The sequence below is a fragment of the Pogona vitticeps genome, chromosome 1 (assembly GCF_051106095.1).
Source record: "Pogona vitticeps strain Pit_001003342236 chromosome 1, PviZW2.1, whole genome shotgun sequence".
Classification (NCBI taxonomy): Eukaryota; Metazoa; Chordata; class Lepidosauria; order Squamata; family Agamidae; genus Pogona; species Pogona vitticeps.
Genome location: NC_135783.1, coordinates 230,585,737 through 230,612,864, shown reverse-complemented (window position 1 = coordinate 230,612,864; position 27,128 = coordinate 230,585,737). Strand labels below are relative to the sequence as shown.

General features: G+C 41.4%; 1 protein-coding gene across 3 annotated transcripts in view; it reads left to right on the top strand.

The window, feature by feature from the left end:
- The window catches only part of LOC110090113 (TGF-beta receptor type-2), a 55,545-nt gene extending 30,021 nt beyond the window's left edge, over positions 1–25,524 (top strand). For 2 of the 3 annotated variants that reach the window (XM_078393950.1, XM_072984952.2), the window contains exons 2-7: positions 2,948–3,098; positions 5,118–5,320; positions 12,879–13,697; positions 17,464–17,601; positions 19,782–19,909; positions 24,948–25,302. In XM_078393950.1, coding sequence (XP_078250076.1) covers positions 2,948–3,098; positions 5,118–5,320; positions 12,879–13,697; positions 17,464–17,601; positions 19,782–19,909; positions 24,948–25,157 — 1,649 coding nt within the window. In that variant the 3' untranslated portion in view covers positions 25,158–25,302. Of the gene's footprint in view, positions 1–2,947; positions 3,099–5,117; positions 5,321–12,878; positions 13,698–17,459; positions 17,602–19,781; positions 19,910–24,947 lie in introns of all 3 variants that reach the window. The other variant, XM_020813624.3, reaches the window with a different exon arrangement.
- The last annotated feature ends 1,604 nt before the right edge of the window (positions 25,525–27,128 follow it).

Genomic DNA, 27,128 nt, shown 5'->3' with positions numbered 1-27,128 from the left:
AAATTCATATTTAAAATAATGTTCCAAGCTCTGTTAACTTTGCCTGGTATCAATACATGTATCTGGGTATATGTGAAAAATACATTAAATATCTCAATTATGAGGTTCAGCTTCTTGAAGTTCAAACATGACAGAGATATCCTAGCGTTAATACTTTTTTTGGTGCCTCTTTAACCACATCTAAAGTTTTAGGCTTTAATTCTTATATTTAAAAGAATGTAGGAGGGAGAACAAAAATTAAAATAGGAAGCACTTAAGTGACCACAAAATCACTCCTTAATCTGATAGTCAAAGAAAAAGGCTTCCCCTTCCCATAACCCCCATCAAGGAAATAGTTGAGAGGATTTACATCCAAAATGGGGGATCTTAGCTCGTCCTGTCCCTCTTCTGTCTTGATCTTGGAAAACACCATGTTGCCTTAATTTGTTACTCTGCTGTTTTTGATCTCCCTCCATTCTGGGAACTGGGCCAGATAGGAGAGGGGTCAACACAAATGTTTGGGAGGGAGGGAGAGCGCCTTTCTGCCCGATCAACTAGAGTATGACCCAGCTACATTTTATCTTTTGCTGTCTCTATTCTTGCTCATGTTATAAAGTCATACCGCAGCTGTTTTGAGAGAGACAAAGATGTGAAATTATTCAGAGCATCTGGACCGTAGTATGATTGGTGACACTGGTATTTTCAGCCCACTTCTGAGCAGCAGGACGTTGCAGGGGCATAGCACCTACCAAAGTTCAGTTTCCCTTTAGAACAGGAGTGGAAAAGCTTGTGCCTTCTGACGATTTGGTCTGCAGCTTCCACCAGACCACCTAACAAGGCCAGCAGGAACAGACTGCAGAAGTTGTAGACCAAAACATATGGTAGGCCAAAGCTTCCTTGCTCTAGATTTTAAAATGAAGACACAGTGAGATCAAGGTGTTCTGTAATGGTTGTTGTGGGTTTTTCGGGCTTTTTGGCCGCGTTCTGAAGGTGGTTTTTCCTAACGTTTCGCCAGTCTATGGCCGGCATCTTCAGAGGACAGCAAACTGCTCTTGTTTGCACAGTTTGTTGTCCTCTGAAGATGCTAGCCACAGAGACTGGTAAAACGTTAGGGAAAACCACCTTCAGAACATGGCCAAGAAGCCTGGAAAACCCACAACAACCATTAGATCCCGGCCATGAAAGCCTTCGCGAATACGTGTTCTGTAATCTTTGAATTCTACACATAGACTCTGACAGATAGTCCAGGCTACTACTCCAGATAAGATTCGTCAACATTCTTTCTGAAAGCCATTACTTTACAAGGTCCCAACAATCTCCTTTCTGACTCCATCACTTTTTGGTTCAAATAGCAATTCCTGCTGTTTTCCATCACACACAGACATCAAGACTATATGATATATATAGAACTGAAAAGGTCTGCCCTTGCTCTGTTGCAAATATTTAATATAAATATCCTATAATTAGTTCCCATGGAAACATTATCACCTGAATACTTCAGGATATTAACATTCCCTCATTAAGTCCAAAAATATGCCAAGGCAAGCCACAGTAAGAGTTGCATATGCAGAAACTGAATTAACAAAATTGATTCCAGTATGTTTCATTGTGTTTGTCTTCAGTGTGGAAGGGATTGTCACTCTCGAATTGGCCTTCTCAGCCACACTAGATGCTGTTCCAAGACCTCTATTCAGAGCATATTACCATAGTCTCTTGAGACTGAAGGATGCCTATACAAGATGTTTCATTTTGAGTGCTTAGAGAATGAAGTATTCCTGCAATAGAAGAACAATCTTGAAGGAAGATGTGTACAAGCATGTGTACACTGATCAGTACAAAGAGCACGCAGACTGCTCTCCCCCTCCCTTGCACGTACTGGAGGTGAACGTACCTTTGCATGTTGGCAGGATGGTGTGAGACGCAGAAAGAATGAGACGAGTGCATTCTGAGTGACGGTTTACATTAGGATTGGAGAATATGCAGCCTTCCAGAATGTTGTTCAACTGCATCTCTTTCCATCTGTTGATACTGGCCAGGTTGCTTGAGGCTGATGGGACCTGGAATCCAACAATAGCTGGAGGGGCCAGCTGTTTACCAACTCTGGTTTGCAAACAAACTGAGTATTGCTGGTGGGCCACCCCATAATTCAAAGAGCTTCCCTAGCATATTATATATAGATGTACATACATATAACTCACAACAGGCTGCCTTCTCCATCATGGTACCCTCCAGATACGTTGAACTTCTCAAGTCTTCAGCTAGTAAGGCCAGTGGGCATTGAGTTCTAGTTTAACAGATTTGCTGGTGTCTTGTAGCATAATTATCAGTAGCCCAGACAATAATATGATGGCTATTAGATCCCAGGAATGACTGGACTGTAGCTCCTATACCTCCTTATCATAAGCTATACAGCTGAAGGGTGATGGGTAGTTACATACACTCCATCTCTAATGTAAAATTACCGTATTTTTCGCACCGTAAGACACACTTTTCCCCCCACAAAACAGGGGGGGTGGAAAGTCTGTGCGTCTTATGGAGTGAAGAGAACAGATTATATTTTCCTGTTTTCTTCTCCTAAAAAATTGGTATGTCTTATGGAAAGGTGCATCTTATGGAGTGAAAAATACGGTAATCTACGTGTAGACTCAAATCATTGTATAAAACAAAAAAATATTAATTCAAAACATTTTTTTAAAATGGGAAATGGAGTGCCGAAATATGTCAGGTGCACATAAATTGAATTTAAATGCAGCAACAACTTCACTGAAATGAAAGATTAATGCTGACTAGGCACCATAATTCTATAATCTGTGATTGTACATGTTTCACATGAAAAGTAAACTGGACGTAGGGCTTTTAAATTTAAAAAAAAACTTCTTATTCTTGGTTTGGAAATATTGAATAACAATAAACAAAAAAAACAAATAGTTTAAAATTTATTTTTGTTTGTTTGTTTTTCTATTCATAGCATGCAACAGCCAAGCGGGACGGAATGTGAAGAGTAACGTTTGCAAGTGGTGTGATAACACACACCCTTTCTGTGAAGACTGGGTGTGCTACAGCAACTGTGACTTAAGCTCCTACTGTGAAAAACCAGAGGAAATCTGTGTGTCTATATGGTAAGGAGAAAAACAAAACAAAGCAAAATAAAACCCTGAAGAGTGGACTTAATGGATAAGAAAATAATGTATTATCAACAAACTCCAGTACTATATGTAATCTTAATTCTCTGGAGTAGACTTGGGCAGAAGGAGACCACAGGCTACATGTAGGCCCTGGGAACTCCATCTCCATCTCACATTTTAAAACCATCTCTCTCTCTCTCTCTCTCTCTCTCTCTCTCTCTGTGCACAGAAGGTCCACCAGTGCTCTCTGGTTGAGCCATTCTCAACCTTTTTTTTTTTTGCCCACAGCCGTAAACACACATCAGGATTGTATAAGTTGCATAACAAACCTTATAAGGTAGTGTGTGAAGAGTTCTACCTAGTCTGTAAGGTAAAGGTAAAGGTAAAGGTAAAGGTAAAGGTTCCCCTTGACAATTTTTGTCCAGTCGTGTTCGACTCTAGGGGGCGGTGCTCATCCCCGTTTCCAAGCCATAGAGCCAGCGTTTGTCCGAAGACAATCTTCCGTGGTCACATGGTCAGTGCGACTTAGATACGGAACGCTGTTACCTTCCCACCAAAGTGGTCCCTATTTATCTACTTGCATTTGCATGCTTTCGAACCGCTAGGTTGGCGGGAGCTGGGACAAGCGACAGCAGCTCCGTTGCGTGGATTCGATCTTACGACTGCTTGGTCTTCTGACCCTGCAGCACAGGCTTCTGCGGTTTAGCCCACAGCACCACCATGTCCCTAGTCTGTGCACCCCTTCAAATGCCCCAGGGCTCCCCAGGGAGCTATATGTAACCCCCCCCCCCGAGAAGGGCTGCTCTAGAGGATGTGGGAGGCAATTCTGCCATGTTTGGAAGAGCACTCCATCTCCATGGTTTAATTTAAAAAAAATCTGTTAGAAAATGTAAGTTTTTTCAGTTTAAAAAAAGCCTTTAAAATATTGCAGTCTCCAAAATTTAGGTGAAAATGCACAGCTCTTGGACTCTTGATGGTTGCCTACCCTTCCCCAGAAGCCCGGTGTTAACCACATATAGGTATTTGCATCATTGTGTCCAACAAGATGTTCAGCAGGAAACACAGCATGCATGGACTTGAGGGAGCAATTAATTGTATTGAAATCAGCAATGAACTCAGTTTGTCCCCTATTCTGTCACTCATCTTATAGCAGGATACTGTGAATGAACAGTTTTCTGTATTCAGAACAGCTCATAACGCAGAAGCTGTCATGCAGAAGAACAGTAACATGTGCACACACCCACACCTTACTTTCCCCCCCTTTCCTCTCCCATCTCTTTCTTCTGGTTGCATATTCTTCTTCTCAGATTGTTTCTCTGCCAGATCAAATGATTAGGTCCAGGCAGGTCACCAAAACATGAAGGTCCCACAAACTGTTTTTTAATCTCGGTAGTGTCTTCCACAGGTACCAACGTCTGTCAAAAACTGACCAGAGCATTCTTCTCCCTCTTCTCTGGCTGGTTGCTCCCGCAAAATTTCTCTCCCTCCCCCACAAACTTTTGTCTGTGTGACATTTGCTCCCGCACTTATTGGTTTCTAATCTTGGGAACTCAAGTTCAAGTAAATATGTTAATACTGAATGCTTGGTAAGGTTCAATGAATGGCAGAGGTGGGTACAAGAGGTTACAGCTGGGTTTGTATGTCCACCTTCAGTTATTCAGCTGAAGAAACTGACAACAACAAAAAAGCAAGTAACACACTAACAAAGCAGAACTTTATGACAGGATCTAATGAATTTTTTTCCATCTATTGTCAAATATTGAGTGATATTAAAAGTGCATCTGCTAAATAAAACAGGCCATGTTCGTTTCCACCAGGAGTGGATAATATGTGAGACTCCAGATGTTGCTGAGCTGCAACTTCTATGCTGCAACCATTCAGCATAACCAATGGGGAGGGATTGTGGGCTCTACAGGCCAATGGATGAAAGACCACCGTTTGCTTTCCCCTGGTTTATATTACTTTGTCTTAAAAGGCCAATTCTGTTTGTTTTTTTAAACTTGTGCATTTCAGGAAACAGGAGAATGAGAGTATTCGAGTGACCACTCTTTGTCACAACCCATCTCTCCCTGTGGAAAATGTAATGGTTCCCAAGTATAACACATCACAGTGTGTGATGGTCCGTCAACAGTATGATAATGCGATATTTTACATCTGCGGCTGCGTCCATGAACAAGAGTGCAATGACAAACTTATATTTGAAAATCATACCAATGGTAAGTCTTCTTCCTAGCTGATGGCGGACTCATGTAAGGCTTAACATTTTCAGACTTGAGTCCCTAAGGTCTGATGCTTCAAGAGGAGGCAAAGAGAAATGGTCCTAGTGTAAACACACACACACACACACACACACACACACACACACACACACACACACACACAAGCTAAGATGAATATAAAATCTGAATATGTGGTAACAAATTGTTTATTTGCAAAATGTTTATTTGCTTATATTATTCTTGCTAGAATTTATATGTCCATTTGTTCTATAGAAAAATAACACATACAGATTATTGGAAAAGGAACAATCTCCCTTTCTCAATGATTTATTCCATGAAGTTTTTCTAGTTCCCATAAACAGTCCCCACGTTACATTCCTGACACTGCCAGTGCAAAAGATACCAAACCATGCAACTTCCCATCTGTCTATGACCTTGGCAAGAGCTGGCAGAGGAGATCATGTGGCAGAGTCAGACGCATCCCAATCTCTGAGGGATTTGCAGGAGTTTTGCTAAGGAGTTCTGACTCCCTGTTGTTGCTGACCCCTCCACATCAGATAATACCAGTCGCACCAAGAAGCCTGCAAGGCCTGTGTGTATGATCAGGAGGGAACGTTTGCATTCTGTGTACATTTCATTTCTAATACTGGACTTTAGTTCCTTTCTGTAATTCTAAGCACTTTTCTCTGGCTTGTGGATCTTGGGTTTCTAGAAAAAATAAAATAGCTCCCACAAGCCTCTACCAGAGTATTGGCCTAGCCCTAGATGGACAGAATATATATATCTACGTTAAAGAAAACATGGCTTTTATTCACCCTTTTAGACTTACCACAGCTTTCTAGGTTGAGCTTATCAGATGTTAGTTTTGCAAGGAATGGGATCTGTTTCCTGTTATAGTTTCAAAACAGAGATGGCACAACCCCCAGCTCCCAAAACATTCCACTTAAAGTTTGCCTATCAGGCAAATATAGAAAAACAATAAAAGACCAGGCTCCATCATGTGTGGGAAGAAACAAAACACAGGCATGACATGTCTCTCCCTAGTTCTACTGGCCTAATTGAGGGCCTGCGCAATTTAAACCAAAACATTACGAAGTTTCAAGCAGACTGTGTGCTTCAAGGATGAAATTAACCTTTTAAATAATTGAGGGAGCACCCACAAGGGCATTTACGGCATCCCAGCTTGAAAACATGTTGCCCTTTTTTTTTTAAATATTTTAAAGTGTTATCACTCTCCTCAGCCAATATAGAGTCCCAGCAGCTTATACATGAGTGGAAAGCAAGATAGTTACCAGCTTGTGCTGGTAATTGCAGAGGAAGACGTTTGGATCATCATCATCATCAAAAGAGGCAAAGAATAAGCCCTTTACTCCATCCTCTTTTTCAGCCTAAGGGACTGACTCTACCCTTTACCATGGTATGGATTAAAAGATACAACTGAAGCAGCAAGCTGATCCAATGCAACAGTGTCTGCTTTGAAAATAAACACACCATCAAACACCAGCATTCACCTTTACTGAAAGCAAAGGTTTTAAACTCAATTTACCTGGGGGCCACTAGAGGCCGAGTCTGGGTGAGGCTGGGCCGCAGGCAAGGCTTTTTTTTTTAACTCTTGACAGCAGAGGATGTGAGGGTGCTTTGGGGGGACAGGCAAGGCGAGGGCCACAAACTATCATCTGGGGGGCCGCAAATGGCCCCCGGGCCGCATGTTTGAGACCCCTGCGTGAATAGTAACTGACATTTTAGAAAAATTTACCTGCATGGTTGGAACACCAGTCATTTTAATGGAAATAAATCGGATCAAAATTCCTGTGAAAAACCTCTGTGCCTAAACTGCACAGAACACAGAGCAAAAGACAGAGAGGTCCACAACATAGATAAAGGTTCCCCTTGACATTTAGTCCAGTCGTGTCCGACTCTAGGGCACAGTGCTCATCCCCGTTTCCAAGCCATAGAGCCAGCCTTTGTCCGAAGACAGTTTCCATGGTCATGTGGCCAGTGCAACTAGACATGGAACGCCGTTACCTTCCCATTGAGGTGGTACCTATATATCTACTTACATTTTTACATACTTTCGAACTGCTAGGTTGGCAGGAGCTGGGACAAGCGACGGGAGCTCACTCCTTCGCGTGGATTTGATCTTACGACTGCTGGTCTTCTGACCTTGCAATTTAACCCGCAGCACCACCACATCACAACACAGATTAGACAAAAAAAAATTAATAAGTTACTGTGTATGTGGGCTCCCCGTAATGCAACCAGAGCATAGAAGTCATTACTTATAAGTAACACAGCTACTGTTTGTTATTTTTGGTAACAATTGTGTTATTAAGTTACATTTTAAAATAGTCACATTTTCATTTTAGTGTAACAAGCAATGTTTTCTGTTATCTTTAAATGTTAGGTGCATTTGACAGCAATTTGTCAAGTTTTATGCCATTTTCTTATGAATCCTCTTGTGAATTCTTACGGTACAACAATTGGCCAGTAGAGAGAACCATAGAATGTCCCCCTGCATTTGTTTCTAACAGATGCAAGGAAAAAAAATTAACAGAACAAATTACTTTTGCTAACAGGACAATGACTATCACAACCCACTTACCTCAATGTAATGAGTCTATGCAACAATTGTTGTAAAGCAACGTTCCAAGCATGGTCTGTGACTTTTTAAGGCATGTGTGAATATAATAGCCAACATACAAGGCAAAACCACAGTCCACAGAAGCCACAGAACCAGACCTTCTTGGTGATAACTGCAATGCTATGGAATGCTATTACCCGCAGATACATGCCAGGCCCCCTGCCTCTTGTCCTTCTGAAAACAGTTTAAAACCATATTGTTCAAAGAGGCCTTCGGAAACATCTTACCCATGTGACATCTTTGTGAGCCATGGACTGACTTGTACCAAATTGATATTTATTTTGATTTGCTGTCCAAGTTTCCATCTTTTGGGGGGATACCTTAGGTTTTTAATGTTTCTTGGTTTTCTGTTTATTTCCTTGTGGGCGGCATTGGGTTGTGGTATTTTAATTGTTGTTAGCTGCCCAGAGTAATTCCCCCAGCACTAGATGGGGGGGGATATAATGGCAATGAATGAATGAATAAATATTAAAAAAGTTATCAGTTTTTTCAAAGTCATAGCAGATCTCATGGTAGTATGTATCAAATGGACTATATAACAGTTTTTTGTTCTTCATTTTACATTCGCCATGTAAAGAATTGTATTTATTAGTTAAATGTACCGTATTTTTCGCACCATAAGACACACTTTTTCCCCACAAAACAGGGGGGTGGAAAGTCTGTGCGTCTTATGGAGCGAAGAAAACAGATTATATTTTCCTGTTTTCTTCTCCTAAAAATTGGTGCGTCTTATGGAGGGAAAAATACGGTATATCCTTCCTTCATTCCAGTGAGCTCAGGTTTGACTTGAGCTCCCTGTCCTCCCACCCCATCCTCACTTTTCCTTACAAAACCTTGCAAGGTAGGTTATGATGAGAAAGAATTTACTGGGTTTCATGGCCCATTAAGGCACATGGTTGACTCAGCCTTCTATCCTTCCAAGGTCGGTAAAATGAGTATCCAGCTTGCTGCGGGGGAGGGCAATGTGTAGCCTGCATAATCAACTTGTAAACCGCCCAGAGAGTGCTTGAAGCACTATGGGGCGGTATATAAGCAGCACGCTTTAAACTAGGCTCTCTTCAGCCTCAAGCTGAAACTCTAGCCCCATTACACCATGTAATCATTCATATTTAGTTCTAAATATTCCTTGCTTGCCTTCGTGGAACGTATAAAAACATCTTGCAATCATCTTTGAAATCCCGGAAGGAGTTTGTAACATTCAAAATGTGCCACTTCCCTTCCTAGGATCCTGAGAAAGTGGCTGAGGTAACATTACACGAAGAGTATAGGTAACATAGAGTAGACTGCTAAATCCAGAGAACTTTTCAGATGCCCTCTCATGTCTTGTGTCACCTGACCTTGATTTGTGCAGAACTAATTTATTTTTTGGCTGAGACAGCAGTTGGAAGCACTGAGAAACATGAAGCATATGGTTTCCTTTTCTTTATACTTCAGCCTTTGTTTTCATAGAAAACAGTTCCCCTGCCTGATACGTCTTCAGCCTCCTTTCAGAACCACTGCTACAAACTGATGACTTTGCAACCCAGGGTGGGGAGCAGCATACTTAAGGAGCTCCTGGGAGCTACGTACACAGTCATTACACTTCATTACAAAACACGCCTGGAAAATGCTCTGAAAAACATTCTGCTTTCCACTGAATTTCACAGCTTCAGCGATGTTGTCATGCCCATCAGGTAGATCCATTAGAGAAGTAGTAGGAGATAGGCCAGCCTCATACTTTCCAAAACAAACTTACATTATATCATTTCAGGCTGATCTTGTGGTTTGTACCCAATGCCTATTTTAGAAACATTAATAGCTTCGCAGAAGCTCACTGAAACAGACTTTTAAACATTTTTTTCCTCCCCCACCACTTTTTTTTTAAAACTGCCAAGTAAAACCAGCTCAGGGCTTTTCGGTTTCTTTTTCCAGTATCTGGACTGCGTGCTGCCCCCACTGAGATCATACAGCAAAGGCTTTATTTATTTATTTATTTATTTATTTATTTATTTATTTATTTATTTATTTATTTATTTATTTATTTATTTATTTATTTATTTATTTATTTATTTATTTATTTATTTATTTATTTATTTATTTATTTATTTATTTATTTATTTATTTATTTCCCGCCCATCTGGTCTGGTCGACCACTTTTTGCTCAGGGGACGGTTCTTGAACTTCTCTCCCTGAGCTATTATATTTGGTCAACAACACGATCCATCATGCTTTTTATTTTATTTTCACAGCTTGTGATAGAGAACTCTACTTATCTTTTTTGCAACAGGGCGAGGAGGTCACGTTTGGTTTGTCCTAAAATACTGCCATCCGCTTCCAGGAAGTTCCCAAGCATGGTTTAAAGTGCCCTGTATAGATTAGGATCCAAATAACGGCAGGAAACCTCCCGTATCAGTCTGCCTATCCACCAAGATTGCCATTGGACCCTCTGTTTTAATGACACTGAAGTGCCACTAGGTGGATGGAACTCCTTTGAAGGTGGCTCTTTATCTTTACATCCTCCCTGGGGATGTCACTTGGTACACCTGCCAGTATCATTCCAAATACCTTTTGTATTCTCTCTCTCTCCTAAGAACAGCTAATGCTGCTTTTGGAAAGTGTTCTGAAACTTCAGTGGGTCCTAAACTCTGCAGGCCAGACTGTTACCTGGGTCTGGTTACTGGGAACATTGAGCAACCCTGTTGCAACAGCTCCACAGGCTGCCAGCCTTCTTCCAGGCCCAATTCAAAGTGCTTGGTTTGCCCTTCAAAAAGCCCTTTGTAACTTGGATCCAAGCTGTCTGAAATACTGCACCTCCTTATATGAGTGTGTCCAGACTTCCAGCTCACCAGAGTCCTGCCACTCCTGCAGGTGTGTTTGGTGAGGACACAAGAGAGGGCTTTCTCTGCTGCTGCTCCCAAGCTGTGAAAGTTTCCCCATAGAATACCAGACTGGCCCCATCTTTATCGTCCTTCCACAAGTGGGCAAATACCTTTCTCCTCAGGAAGGCTTTCCTCCACCCCACCCCACCCCCGGTAACTGGTTGCCTTTGAGGGGGCTCTTAAAATAACGTGCATTTGTTATTTTAAACTGTCTTTATGTATTCGTCTTCATTATGATATTGATACAATTAATTTTTTAATACTGTACTATTTTTATTTTTGTTTTATTTTTCAACTGACTTCATATTTTGTTACTACTTTATTTTTTTGCTTTATTTTTGAACTGTACTTTTATATTTTCCTACTATTTTATTAAGTACTTTAGAAAAATGGATGAATGAAATAAAAGTAAAGAAAGGGTACACTTTTACATAAAACTCTTTCCTTAAAAGAATCTGATCATGAATAGCCCAGCCATGTCACTTTTCAAGAATCCTGGAACAAATAAGTTAGCAGCATTTTCCATCCTTGCTCTCTTGGGTTTTTGCATTCATGATTTATATATATATTTAGGTAAAGATGATTAATTTCCATCAACAAAAAAGATTTGGCTCAGTCCATACAACACTGCTGTATGCTAAATCAGACCAGTTATGTCTACAATACAGTACTGTGATCAACAGCAGATCTCAAAGGTCTTAGACAAAAACTCATTCTGTCTGTTACCTGAGGGTCAAACTCGACAATTATCATAGCATGCATTTTCTACAGAAGATCTTTTGTACATATGATTTCTCTCAACAATGTACCTTCCATTTAGCATGTTTTGTTTTGTTACTGGTCACTGTAAGGACAATATGGGCTTCATTTGGAAATTTGAGGGTCAAACTGAACTTGAAGAGGAAAGCCTATTTCGTCCAGTTACTGTAATTTGTTTTTCCTCCCGCACTAAGATTTTCTTACTTGTTCTGTTACCATAAAGGGAGAACCTATCCTTCCATGTTATTTTAGTTCATATTGAGTGAGATCACAGACATAGCAATATGTTGGGAATTTCAGGTGTTTCACTTTCAGCTAGCAGAGTAAGAAACATGGAGATATCACCCCAGCTTCATCATCCTGTCCCTTTGACTTCCCCACACAAACTAGCACTTTGCTGGTACAAAATCACTTTAGAAGCACTTAAAGTAGGAAAAAAGGTTTCTTTATTTGCAGTTGTAATCAGTAGTTACAAACAGAAGAATAAAAGAAAAAAGTTAGAGTCTTTTGCATGTGGGAGAGACATCCTTCCATGCCTGCCATATGGAGATGGGTCAATAAAGAGAGAACTAAAAACAGGAAGAGGGGCAGGGGTTTGCCTCAGAGGCAGAAGTTAGAACTTTAGCAAGAGGTTAGTGGCACAAGGAGAATCCCCTTAGTTTGTGAATCCCCTCACCCAGTGATATCCACTGTACAAGTACAGTATATGCAAGATTGTTGTTATGCCAACAGAAAATGCACACTGGCCAAAATTCTGTTGCTTAGTATAGTAAATTGCACTTCAGTATGCCCATTGAATGAACTGGGGTTTATTGAGTCAATTCCTCCATAAATTCAAGTGGGTCTACTCAATCTGTGACTTATTATGCTAAAAGTTGCAGTTAGAGTAGGTCCATTTGAATCAGTGGCATTTACAGAGGAATTGACTCACCAAATCCCCATTCATTGACCGTGGATACTCTAGTGCAATTTAATACACTAAGCAACAGGATTTTGGCCAGTTTCAATAAGCCTTTCTTTCCCTTACCTGGAGGGAAAGTTAACAATGGAGAAGCTCATTATTTTATTTTAGCTGTTACTGGGCAATAGGTGGCTGCACAATAGTTTTGGCTAACATCAGTCTCCATCTCTGATTTGCCATATTAAGAGTAGATTACAGTTAGAATGTTGGGTTACATGAGCTGGGCTTACTATCCAGGGGAAGCTGTGTTTTTATTGTAATCCACGCATCACTGATAAATTGTATGGCCAGAAACAGTCCCACTAACTATTCCTTCCCTGCTTTCTTTCACCCCAGGGTATTCTATGTTGCAAAGCAAAGAAATAATTCCTGTGGCAGCCATCAGCTTGTTGCCTCCTCTGCTAATTGCCATCATGACAACCCTGATATTCTATCTCTGCCGAACCCATAGACAGAGGAGGATCACCAAGGAATGGGCCCAGAAACAAACCCAACATCACAGGCTGCCTGAGCCAAGCAGAAACACTGGCTATACAGAAATACTGTCTGTCAAAATAGACAACCGTTCCACGGTGCGCTCAGGCTGCTCTGATACCGTCAGTTACAACACAGAACTGTTGCCCATTGAGCTTGATGAGCGAGTGGGGAAAGGGCAGTTTGCTGAGGTCTGGAAAGCAAAACTCAGGAATACCTCATCACACTCTCAGTATGAGGCTGTGGCAGTTAAAATTTTCCCTTGCGAAGAGTATGCCTCCTGGAAAAATGAAAGCCAGATCTTCAGCGATGCCAACCTGAACCATGAGAGCATCCTCCAATTCTTCTCGGCAGAAGAGAGGCACTCAGGTCTGCAGAAAGAATACTGGCTCATCACAGCCTACCATGGTCAAGGCAATCTCAAGGATTATCTATGTAGAAATATTCTGACCTGGAAGGACTTGCAAAAGACAGCTGGTTCCCTCGTGAATGGTGTGGCTCACTTGCACAGTGACTACACTGCCTGTGGTCACCCAAAGATCCCCATCGCCCATCGGGATATCAAAAGTACCAACATCCTAATGAAAAATGGGCAGGAATGTGTGCTCTGTGACTTTGGTATTGCTTTGAGACTCGATCCAGCCTTAACTGTGGAAGAGTTTGCTAACAGCGGACAGGTAGGTTCATAATTTCTGTCAGATGGAAAGGCTGTTAATAGTCCCATTCAGGTCAAAAGAGCTTCATGAATCCAAGGGGCCACACCGTTAGCCTTACTCTCAATGTTGAACGGCTTCTTACTTTCCCTACCATGCAGCTTCCTTGTGTTGAGTAAATGAAGCCCCTACATGGGGAGGTGAGCTAGTGTGTTGTAGTGGACAGATTAAAAGACTAACACTCAAGAGACCTGGGTTCAAATCTTTGGTTGGCCATGGAAAGTCCCTGGAGGATCACATAGGTAAAACTACTCCTTGAATATTGCACATACTTTGAAAATCTTATTAGGATCACTATATAACTCAGTTGCAACTTGATGACACATAACACAAACATAGGTAGGAAATGCTTGCATAGGATCAGAAACTTGGCATGTTCAGAAGAAGCTTAGATAGATACGAGTTCTATGCACATAAGATTTCCTATGGCTGTGATGGGAAACCTTTGGCCCTCCCGATGTTTCATTCTTAACCTTTCAGAAGCTTCTGTAACAGGATCAATAGTAAGGGTTTACAGGAGTTGTAGACCACAATATCTGAAAGGTACTCATTTGACCTCATGCAGACATTTACAGTCCACATGCAGATCTTTCAGAGAACATGGATTTCAGGGTTAGGATCATGATTGTGACCGGCTACCCCTTCTAGATGGGAAGACCCATTTTGCAGGGACAGTACAAGAAAGAGTTTCTTCAGAATGTCACATCCAATCCACAGCAGTTGATCGTATGCAATGGGAAAAATATTACAGGAGAAGATATGACTCCCATCTAATTTATTCACTATATGAATTTATATCTCACCTTTCTATGGATCATAGAATCATAAAAAAGAGAAGTTGGAAGGGGCCTATAAGGCCATCAAGTCCATTCCCCTGCTCAATGCACGAAGACAAAGCATATCTTCCAGGTGATTAGGTTTTTCTTGAATGCCTCCAATGTTGGAACATTCACCAATTCCCGAGGTAACTGGTTCCACTGTCGTACTGCTCTAACAGGAAGTTTCTCCTGATAGTCAACCAAAATCTGGCTTCCTTTAACTTGAGTCCATTGTTGTGTGTCCTGCTCTCGGGGATGATCAAGATCAGATCTTGCCCTTCATCTGTATGACAGCCTTTCAGATATTTGAAAAGTGCTATCATATCACCCCTCAGCCTTCTTTTCTCAAGGCTAAACAAGCCCAATTCTTTCAGCCTTTCCTCATAAGGCTTGGTTTCCAGCCCCCTGATCACCCTTGTCGCCCTCCTCTGTACATTAGAACATAGCATGTCATTAGAAGAGGGATTTCCTCTAATGCTGAAAAAGTCTGATGGGCCAAGCAAGAGCTGTTCAGTCCTCCGGTAATTTGCTTTGTCATGAAGGTCTGCCAGAATTACGTATCTGGAATTATAACATGACTTTAGCTGCTAAACAGGCTGTCAATAATCTACCATTTGACTGTACAGTATGTTCAGTCCATACCTGGAGAAATCTGATCCGGCTACGGTGCCACATGCCTTAGTTACATCCCAGCTGGATTACTGTAGCATATTGTTTGTGGGGTTGCCTTTGGAAAGTATTTAGAAACTTCAGTGGATCCAAAACGCAGCAGCCAGAATGTTAGCTGAGGTTGGTCACATGGATCACATAACCCCCTCCCCCCCAATTACAGCACCTCCACTGGCTAATGATGTAATAGGTGGGTTGTGGCATTTAAAGGGAGAAACCTCCTTCTCTGTTTTTGTCTTTTTTTAAAAAAATTGCCCTAAGTAAAGCAGCACAATTCTAATACTATGCTAGTTCAATGCATTGCTTTTTATATGCACTTGCTGTAATTAACAGTAAAGTGGAGTCTCGACTTGCGTTCAGCTCCACTTATGAACATTTTGACTTACAGACTTCTCCAGCCGCAAAATTTCATTTCGACTTGCGGCCGGAGAATTGACCTATGGACCAGAAGGGTGAGGTAGGGAAAGCACTTTCCCCGCCTCCCACTTCCAGTCCGTAGGCTGCAGGTCTAAGCCCCGAAAGCCCAAAACTGACAGCAGGTGCAGGGCGGCTTTCGGCTTCCAAAGCTGCGAGTGAGGGGAGGCGGGGAAAGCTGCGCCCGGTCTCAGGTTTGGGCTTTAAGGGCTTAGAAAGCTGGACCCACTGGCCTCTTGTCTCCTGTCCCCGGTGCCCTCTGCCTCCTGTCCCCATGGGGATGAGAGGCAGAGGACAGTGGGGACAGAAGGCAGAGGGCAGCGGGTGCAGCTTTGGAAGCCCCAGATTTTTTTCTCCGGGCAGTTACGGATTAATGGGTTTTCAATGCATTCCTATGGGAAATGGAGCCTCGACCTACGGAATTTTTGACCTGCGGCCACAGTTCCAATACGGATTAATTCCGTAAGTATCACCAAAAAGGAAATTAATTGTGGCTGGTTGAATGATGGCCAAGGGAAAAGGTGGGGAAAGGAGCTATGTTGACTCCATGGTCTCCACTCCGACAAGGCAGTGGAGCCCCAGCAGAGCCCCAGACGAGGAGAAAAGGGGGAGAAGAGGGGGGTTCCCTTCCTTTCAGTCTCCCCAACCATCACGCCATCACTTGTCCTCCACTGCTGCCTCCTTAGTTATCAGTGAACTGGGTACACTTCTTACACCCATGATGAAAAGACTTGTGTGGATTAAAACAGATTGCGTTGAAGGCAAGAACCTTTTAAGCGTGAATGAGACCACTTCAAATTCCCCTGTCTTGACATGCCTTCGCTCTACTCCCAGCAAGTCCTTCCGTCTCCTTGGAAACCAGCTCCTCTCCTCCCACCCGATCACCTCTGTTAAAGGATGGCTATAAAACAGACCCTTTTCACCTGATCTGATTACTTTTTACCTGCTAGTCTCTGTCCTGGCACCGCTCTCCCTTCCTAGAAGTGACCTTGGCTTGACTATGATTGTTTTGTAGTAAGATGCCTCGGCCTGTTCCTTGGCTGAGACCAATTTGCTCAGGCAGTCCAATCTGGTAGGCCTCCTTGCCAAGGCATGGTTCGTAGTGTGTCAGGAGTGCTTTCTTTCTACCTTTCGTGACTTATTTATACATTTACTGATTGAAGTGACCCTTCCGTTGGCTTGTACGATGCTACCGTAGTGTTGCTAAATGACATGTTGGCAGCTTCTTGCATCTGGAGGGAATATGTAGTCTTGAGTCACTTTTCTTTTAAATAATAATATTCAAAAGCTGCCGGGGAGTATCAACAGGAACAAAGGTCTCTGGGAACTATGTCACTCTTTTTTCTCTGTCCCTTTTTGCATTCAGGTTCTCACCCTACAGACACACCCTCAGCCATGGTTCTTTAAAAAAAAACCACAGCAAAAGGTTTACAGGCGCAATCAGGAGAAAACTGTCAACAGTCAAGATGAGCAGTCCCATCCTTCCCCATATAAAGTATATGTTAAAAGCATTTCCAGTGACCATATTCTTGGCCAAAAGCTAAGAGATAAAAGGATGGAACTGTTTTATATTTCACATCTGGGTCTCCTTTTATTCTTAAACTTTACATCCCAAGTCTTTACACTTACAAATTAGATTGCGCACACTGTTGATTTATTAGAATTTATTTTTACATTATTGATTTATTGTGCAAGCTGTTGATTTATTCAAATTTATTTTTACGTTATTATTTAAAAAATTATCACAAAATGCATGCTTCTTTTAACTTGGAAGCAACATGGCATGTCTTGTGCATACGCCAACTCATGTCTCTTTGAATTATCTTCAGGTAGGCACTGCCAGATATATGGCTCCTGAAGTTTTAGAATCCAGAGTGAATCTTGAAGATCTGGAGTCCTTCAAACAAATGGATGTCTACTCCATGGCTTTGGTTTTATGGGAAATAGCCTCCAGGTGTGATGTTATAGGAGGTAAGACTCACCACTCTTTGGTTTCCAAATATTACTTTTTTACAGGTTCACAGGGTGGGTAAGCTGTGCTCTCTAGATGTTAAGACAACTGTCATTCAGTAGCACTGACTGGAGCTGATGATAACTGGATTTCACCATCCAGAAGAACAGAGCTCCTGTCTGTGCTCTGTGACAATGCAAGCCTTGACATTCCAAGAAGCTGCTGGAAAAGGAAACTGAATCACTCTTACTGCAAGCATGTACCACCCAGGGACTAGTTTCCCCAATCTGTGACCTAGACCTTGTGTTTAGCTGTTCAGTGGTGCTCTGGCCCTGCTGCCATTGTTGCAAAATCCTCATTCCCACTAACTTCAGTTTCTGCTCTACTTCTAAATATCCTGGGCTTCTTTCTCTCACTGCTACTAGCAATGAGCAGAGAGTAAGTTACAGTGGGGTCTCTACTTAAGAACGTCCCTACTTAAGAACAATCCAACTTAAGAACAGCTCCATTTGCTAAATTTTGCTTCTACTTGAGAACAGAAATCCAAGATAAGAACAGGAAAAAAAAACCTTTCCTGCTCTTTTTTTAACCTTAGGTCATCTTAGGTTAAAAAAAAATTCTCCCCATAGTGGTAGAGTACGTATTAACCAGCTTTGGTTAATGTACGAACGCACCTCTGCATAACAAAAAAACAGCCAGAACAGATTAATTGGTTTTCAGTCCATTCCTATGGGAAATTTTGCTTCAACTTAAGAACATTTCAACTTAAGAACACCATTCCAAAACAGATTAAGTTCTTAAGTAGAGGTTCCACTGTAGTTTCTATGGACGGAAAAGAGCAGATATGGATTAAATGGTTTTCAATGCATTCCTATGGGAAATGCAGATTCAACATAAGAACTTTTCAACTTGAGAACCACCTTCCAATACGGATTAAGTTCTTAAGTAGAGACCCCACTGTATCTGGGTTAGGATTATTAGGAGACTCAGTTGCTTTCCTGGAGATCCTTGTGGGCAGGAGTGGCTACACACAGGTATGACCCTCCCTCAAGCCAACATTACATGGTGCCCTTGGACTTGAAAAAAAAAGACTGTATACTTCTGACTTAATGGGATAATATATTAGCTTAATGGAGCAGGTTGTACATGCTCCACTGGACATCTCTAACCAGTGCTGAATAACTCAAAGGCCCTCCCCCTCTTCCAACTGAAGCAAACAATACTGTATTTGGTGGACAGAGGATCTAGCTCAGTTTTATAGACTGTCAACAGACTCTAAGATACATTGTACTGTTTTTTCACTAAGAAATCATTGTTAGCATTTCAGTATATTATGTAAAAAAGACATCACTACGAGGTTTCTGCTCACTTTGAACGAGGCTACAAAATAAGGCAGTAGCAAGATGCTTGGAGGAAGCAACTGGAACGTCACAAGGCACAGAACTAATTGTCATTTTGTTAACAATGCTGATAATTAGTGTTTAAACAATTTCATATTTTTCATCACAATAGCAATAACACCAGCTCCCCCTGTGAATCCAGTATGCTTTGGACTGGTGCTGATTCTAACTCATAGGAGATGTAGGTCCACAATTTTGAGGCAGGGCTGTAGCTCAGGGGCACAAGCCATGCTTTGCATCCCAAGGATCTCAGATTCAATCCCCTGAAAGTTCAGATAGGGCTGGTAAAGGGTGTGAAGTGTAGCTATGTAGGGCTTGTGTTAACTAGGACCTAAGTTACAGATCATTAACCAAGAAGAAATATCTTGTAGATATCCAGGTCACTACATCCTTCTGACATGGTTCCTTTTGTCTTCCCTCATTCTTTATTTCACATGTGGCTTTCACTGGACAACACTCAAAAGTTTAATTATTTGCATGAATGCACTTGGACTATATCTATACAACACAGTGATAGCAGTTCAATACCAGTTTAATAATCATGGCTCCATCCTGTTGCACCCTAGGATTTGTACTTTGGTGAGGCACTTAAAATTCAGAGAGAGCACAAGAGTTCTTTAGCAGAGCCGTCCCTCATGAAGCATAACTTGGTAGAGCCATGATAATGACAAGAGTTATCCATCTGCTGTTAACTGTATACTGTACGTAGCTTAGACTCACTCTTGGTTATATCTTTGCTACTGAGAGCAGAGTAAATGTGTATTCTCTGACTGACATACGCTAACATTGCTTCATTGTAGAAGTCAAGAGTTATGAACTGCCATTTGGAGCAAAGGTTCGAGAGCAACCCTGCATGGAGGTTATGAGAGACATTGTATTGCATGGTCGAGGCCGTCCAGAGATGCCAAGTAACTGGCTGGTGCATCAGGTAAGATCCCCCCACAACCAAGGTGGGCAGAGTATGCCCCCCTCAGCCATTTTTAGTTTCAGTCTACCCCCATTTGTCACTACTTACAAAATTGGGGTGCTGGGAATAGTGCCAACGACAGGAACAAAAGAAACTGATATTCCTTACTTTCTCTTTGGTGCCTCAAAGAGACACTGTGCCCTACAAACTGGAAAAGTCTATGATGATAATGCACTGTGACACCATCGTTGCTGTAGCACCATGGTTGCTATCAAATTTTGGCAGTGGCAGGAATCACAATGGCAGTGTGACCCCAATGGCTTGGAGGTTCAATGTGGCTCCCTGCCCTTTGGAATTTGCTCATCACTGATATAATGCAGTTAGAGAGAAAAAGGTGTATCTCCATTGTAGGTTATACCTCTAGTGTGGTATGAATGTAAGAACTGCCTTGCTGTATCATTTCACAGTAGCAAAAGTGATTTATCATTCCGAGAAGATTGCAAATGGACCTAACATTTATAGCTATTCTTTTGACCAGCATCTGGTAACTGGGAAAAGCAATGCAATTGCAGAGCCATATGGTATGTTAGTTACCTTGCATGTTTACTCAGTCCTTATTTCTCTTAATATAGGTGTGACAAAGTTGATGCTTTTCAGCATTCTCTCTGACATCAGTGAAAAACTGCCGTGCAACTGTTACCCCACACCTTTGGCTCAGGGCTAACCATGATGGTGCCATGTATTACTGAGACCTGGGTGGGTGCAGATGGAGGGGTAGCTTTCTCTCAAATCTCTCTCCCCCCCCCAGGTTATTCCATCCAGCACCAGGGCAGATCAGAGGGAGAAGTTAAGAGGTTTTTAAAGACTCTATTAAATTCAATAGGATTTCCAACCTCTCTAGACAGGTGTGGAGTGGTTTAACTTGTCTATGGACCAACGTGATTGAATAGGGATAGTACTGGTGTAGAGTTCTCCTTGCAACCCAGCGCTCTCCCTATCAAGGCTGACAGACTTCATCTCAGTAGCAATGTTGAAGTTTTCCAGAATGTTGCTTCTGGGGGACTTCAACATTCATGCCAAGATGGTAGCCAATGGGTTGGCCTTGGAGTTCATGGATTCCGTAACATCCATGGGCCTTTCACAATGTGTAACTGGTGCTACATACACAGCAGGGCATACTCATTGCCTGATGTTTGTTTCTCGACAGCGAGATCAAATCGTGTTGACTGTATGGCCTGCTCCATTGAGCTAATGCATTCTACCACTAAGACAAGTGGATAGAGCCTTTTGTTTTCAAGTCCAAAGGCATCTGGTGTCAGCTGATGGTCACCTGTTGATTAATTTGACTGTTTGATTGGGAGGCAGGGATTTTTTTCTTTTTTTGGTTTGAATATATTTACATTTTGTAAAACACCCTGAGTAGTGATTTCACTAATTCAGACAATGTATAAGCTTTATAAATGAATGGATGAATTGGTCTGGCCACAGACTCTAACAGTGCTCTGTTGTTAGAATTTCAGCCATATTTGAAGGCTGCAAGCACAGATCCCACTTCCTGCAGCCTTTCAACAGCAGTTATACCCCAAAGGATGCAGTAGAGGGAGAGAAGGGAAGATTGGCAACTCTCTTGGCCTTGCTGAGAAAATAAAAGCCCCAGAGTTTCTCTTCTTTTTAAGCAGTTTCTATTTAAGTTGGTCGCTGCATTTTTTAAATGATTATATAGCTGAAATCTAATATTTCCCCCTTTTCTTTCCTCATCGTCTTTTCATTCTCTGAAATGTCTTCAGATTTTAAACTGAAGTGTCTTCTTTACTATTGATCTATTAAGTCACTCCAAAAGCCTTTTGGCTGCTGGCTGAGTGGCCCTCTGCCTCTACCATCAGAGCAAAATTCTGTGACACTGCCAAACTCATAATGATCCTGCTGAGAAATATGGTGCAGGGGGAGTGCATGCTTTCCTGCTGAGCCAAACTCAGATTCTAAGCAGAATCACTGTATTTTCAAAGGCTTTCACGGCCGGGATCTGATGGTTGTTGTGGGTTTTTCGGGCTCTTTGGCCGTCTTCTTCGTTCCATTTTACTGTTTCATTTGTGTTAGTTCCCCGACTTCATAGCAAAATTCGGTAAAATCATAAAATATATCGGCATAGTGATGATCTTCACAAAGGTCATTCAACAGTCCTTGGGAGGCTCCGAGCATATCCCAAAGTAGATAGAATTAACTCAAATATGGTGAAGAACAGTTTGTCAAAATCAAGTTTAAGAATTTATACTGTTGTAGACCAGGAAATAAAATCAGAAGGGCTGGTAAGAGTACGAATCCAAATATCACAGGAAGAGAAATTTCCATAACATCGTCACCAAACAGATGAACCTGCATAGACGAGCAGATTTAGCCTATGCCATCAGATTATAAGCCTCCTTTCAAGCCTCAGGATATTGAGTCTGATGATTTACTTTTTCAGCTGTTTACCATTGGAAGCTGCCCTAACGTTCTTTAGTTCAAGGATGGCCATTCTGAGGTCAAAAAGATGATTTTTGAATATTGCTATTTCTGATGTCAAATTTGTGTACATTTATTCTTTCTTGGTGCTGGAGGAGGATTTTGAGAGTCCTTTGGACTGCAAGAACAAATCTATCAATTCTAAAGGAAATCAACCCTGAGTGCTCACTGGCAGGACAGATCCTGAAGCTGACACTCCAATACTTTGGCCATCTCATGAGAAGAGAAGACTCCCTGGAAAAGACCCTGATGTTAGGAAAGTGTGAGGGCAAGAGGAGAAGGGGACGACAGAGGATGAGATGGTTGGACAGTGTCATTGAAACAACCAGCATGAATTTGACACAACTCCGGGAGGCAGTGGAAGACAGGAGGACCTGGTGTGCTCTGGTCCACGGGGTCACGAAGAGTCGGACATGACTAAATGACTAAACAACGATGATTCTTTTGCACAGAGATTGGCCTGCTTAGCCTACATGGAATGGGTGGCAAATGACTGCATGGCATGAATGATGATGACAAATTACATTGCAAGATAAACCAGTGTTTAGACTGCAGAATGTTGTGGATGACATGATTTGGTGCTGTAATAGCCTCTGCAGTATAGATTCCCATCACCACCCACCCGCATCATGTATAAATCTATCTGTCAACATAGAATAGTACTTCATAATCTGACAAACTACACTTTCATGTATAAAAGTCCTGTCATAGTACATTTCTTGTTTTTTAAGGGGTCACAAGAGCCTGCAATTTTGCAGCAGGATTGGGTTCTTCTAAATATATATATATATTCTGGAAGCAGAATGTAGAGGCATAATTTAAACAATTTACACTATGGAAAGAAATTTGACTTAATAATGCTTATCCTCTAAATAATTTCTTAAAGTAGTATGTAAAGACGAATAGGTTTTAGAGAAGCTATTTGCCTTTGATTCTGGTTTTCTACTTCTGGGAAAGCTATAAACCTAAGTGAGCATTCAAACATGTGGTTAACTATATGCAATCTGCTTATCACTTTCTTCTGTTCAAACTATTTGGCAAATTGATGTTAGACTATAACAGAGTGAAAGTTCATTGGCTTATTCTAAAATGGCACTTTAGACAGCTGCTCCAAGCAAAAATTAACTACATCAAGCTCAATTGTTTATCAATGAATTAAACTGAATAAAAATATGTTGCAAACGCTAGAGTAATATTGCAGAATGCCAGATTTCTAGGAACAGTCAAAGATTTACAGCATTGCTTCCCAACCATGCATCCCCAGATGTTCTTGGACCACAAGATTATTTTACCATCTCTGAGTGGTGTTTTGTTTGTTCCTTTTTAATATGTATATACTTATTGTTTCAGCTTTAAATATTGTCTTTCAATGACATAAGCTGCCTTGGGTCCTTCTTAAGGAGAAAGGTTGGGCAAGAATATTTTAAATAAATATATATATAAATAAACGAAATCCCAGAAATCCTGGCCAGCACAGCTAGTGGTGGAGGCTTCTGTGAGTTTTAGTCTAAGATCTTTTGGGGATACGAGGTTGGGAACCAGTGAGTTAGAGGAATGATCACTACAGTAACTTGGTTGCTGCACGAGAAAATTTCCAATTTTTATTTGTGATTTTTTTAAAAAAAGTCAAAGTCCTGCAAAGGTATGGAGCAACCCATTATTGTACCTCCAAGTGTTTTTGACTACCAGTCACTAAAGTCTCAAGCAGCATGGCCAATGGATAGGAATTATGAGACCTATAGTCCAAAAATCTAGAGAGCACCATGTTGCTGACTTATTAACAGAGAATACAAATTTCCAATCTGACTTTTCTGAAAATGTACCTATGGTACAGAATCTGACAGCTGAGATATTTTGCTAGGTTAAAACGCATGAATGCTATAAAAATGATAGCCACACAATTTGCTTCCCCCCTCTAAATTTTTAAAAAAATTATTTCCATGGCTGTTGGGAGAGTTGAAGTCCCCCCAAAAAGGAATGTTTTCAAACTCCCCCTTGGTAATGTCTAGAAAAAGCTGGGTGAGAAAGGCACAGTCTCTTGATGTCAAGACATACATAAGTTCTACTGGACATCATGTGTGGAATTTCCAGGAAAATACATCCTAAAATTAAATCAGAAGGCAATGTATTATGTAGATTCCAGTGCTCTTTGTAAGATTTCTGTCTGCTTGAATTGGGGACTCTGTGTGCTGTGCCTATTCTTTGAGCCTTCTGTTATTTCTGACTATCTTGCCCCCTCATCCAAGGTTAATGTCATCCTCCTACCACTGCTAAGAATGGAAGAGCAAGCTGCAGCTTCAAACCCTGATTAAAGAAAAAAAAACTTCTTACAGTTTTAACTGTGGCAAAAAATGCTCTAAAGACTGAGTGGCAGATCCGTATTTATTTATTTGATATTTACCCTGCATTTCTATCCCAGTGGGACACAAGGCAGCATCAAATTCAACCCAATCCAAGGCTAGTTAAAAATCTGAGGGAGGGAAATTTTAGGGTCAATTAACTTTCCTTCCTTTCCAGCTCCAGGATGCTAATCTAGCTGTTACCATCTTCCTTTCAGGGCATGCATTTTTTGTGTGACACCATCACAGAATGCTGGGATCATGACCCAGAAGCTAGACTCACGGCCCACTGTGTGGCAGAGCGGTTTAACCTAATGGCACAAACCAACTGTGATGATATCCTCAACAACAACAGTATTGACAACGAGGCAAGCAAAATGAACTCTCCAAGAGACGAAAGCCAGAACAGTGGCAAGAGCATCCAATGAACGGAGAATTAATAGCAAAACAAAAGCACCAACAAAAATATCACTCAACAAAAAGGTATCCAAACACGTTTAGATTCCTGGATGGATTTTTAAGACCTTTTTTAACACTAGGCAAAAGGCACTTCCATTATATTAATATTATGTACAGCACAGGCTATCTGTCCTTTTATATTTAACTCTCTTTCTTCCTTGTATCAATCTGCATACCCAAATCTGATCCAGAAGGTCGAGAGAACTTTTGAAGCAGATCTGTGACAAGAATAGGAGGAGAAAGAGAAAAGTAATGTTGCATGAGTGGAATTTGGCTTGTGCAACAGTTATCACTTTTCAATAATAATAATAATAATAATAATAATAATAATAATAATAATAATAATAATAATAATAATAATAATAATAATAATAATAATAATAATAATAATAATAATAATAATAATAATAAAATGTGACATCAAGTCACTCCTGACTTATGGTGACCTTTTTTCCAAGGTTTTCTAAGTAGAGGGCACTCAGAAGTGGTTTACCACTCTCTTATTCTGGGGGTGCCCTGAATCTGTGCATCTTGCCCAAGGCCACACTGGTTGGCTCTTGGGGTGCACAGTGGGGAATTGAACTCCTAAACTCTGGCTCTATAACCAGATAGATACCTAACTTACTGACCTATCCAGCCAGCTCTATAACCTTTTAACACCTAACCTATTTCCCATTTTTTAAAAAAGGTTACATATTAATATAGGTAAAGGTTCCCCTTGACAATTTTTGTCCAGTCATGTTCGACTCTAGGGGGTGGTGCTCATCCCCATTTCCAAGCCATAGAGCCAGCGTTTTGTCCAAAGACAATCTTCCGTGGTCACATGGCCAGTGCGACTTAGACACAAAACGCTGTTACCTTCCCACCAAGGTGGTCCCTATTAATCTACTCGCATTTGCATGCTTTCAAACCGCTAGGTTGGCGGGAGCTGGGACAAGCGATGGGCACTCACTCCGTCGCGTGGATTCGATCTTACGATCTGCTGGTCTTCTGACCCTGCAGCACAGGCTTCTGTGGATTAGCCCACAGCGCCACCACCAATATACTGTAAATTTAAAGATTTTGCTTCTTAAGTGTCTATTGTTTATGAGAGGAAAAGTGCAAAGCAAGGCTGGGTGTACGCGCGCACCTCTGCCTCCCTCCACACAGCTGTCTTGCCCCTCCACACAGCTATCATGTAGGTTCCAATTGCGATGGAACCCTGCGTGTGGAGGGGGCGGAGTTGCGCACACAGGAGCAAAGTTGTGCGAGAAAGAGGCAGAGCCCCGCCCCAGCCGAGCTGAAAATAAGAGGGTACGTTGGTGCAGAATCTTGACTTTAGCCTAACACAAAAATCTGTCAGAACTATTAGATGTTAAATCACCTAAAACTTGAATTTGCTCTATTTAAAATCACACTTCCTATTAACAGAGATTTTGAATGTTTTTGAACCATGTTGTTACATCACAGGAGTTAAAAGAAACCATTATCAATATGATGCTGGGTCTAAAATGTAAGTCCTGCCATCCCTAGTGTCACTCTGCCACCTTCCTTCCTAAGTTTTAACTACACAGCACATTTTCTTAATTGTAGCCTGAAATGAATTTTTATTTAGTCAAGGTAAGAGTAATTTCTTGTTCTTTAATCAGTTCTCTTAAGAATACAGTAAGCAGTTATCTAAAGAATGGAGTATAAAGTTAGGCTGGACCCCAAAGGGATGCACACAAACAGCTGTGGAAATAAACACCACCCATTCATACAAGAGTACTCAAGGCCAGCCATTCTCAACAGGGGCCATAGGGCAGTCCCTGGCATATTTGCAGGGTGCCACAGACTAAAAAAAATATGAGAAGGGAATTTTCTATTGATTTGTTTGTGTTGTATCCTTGTTTGACAAGGGCCCTGGAACCTGAGAAGAGCTCCTAAATAGGCCATGGCAAAAAAAGAAAAAAAAAGAGGTT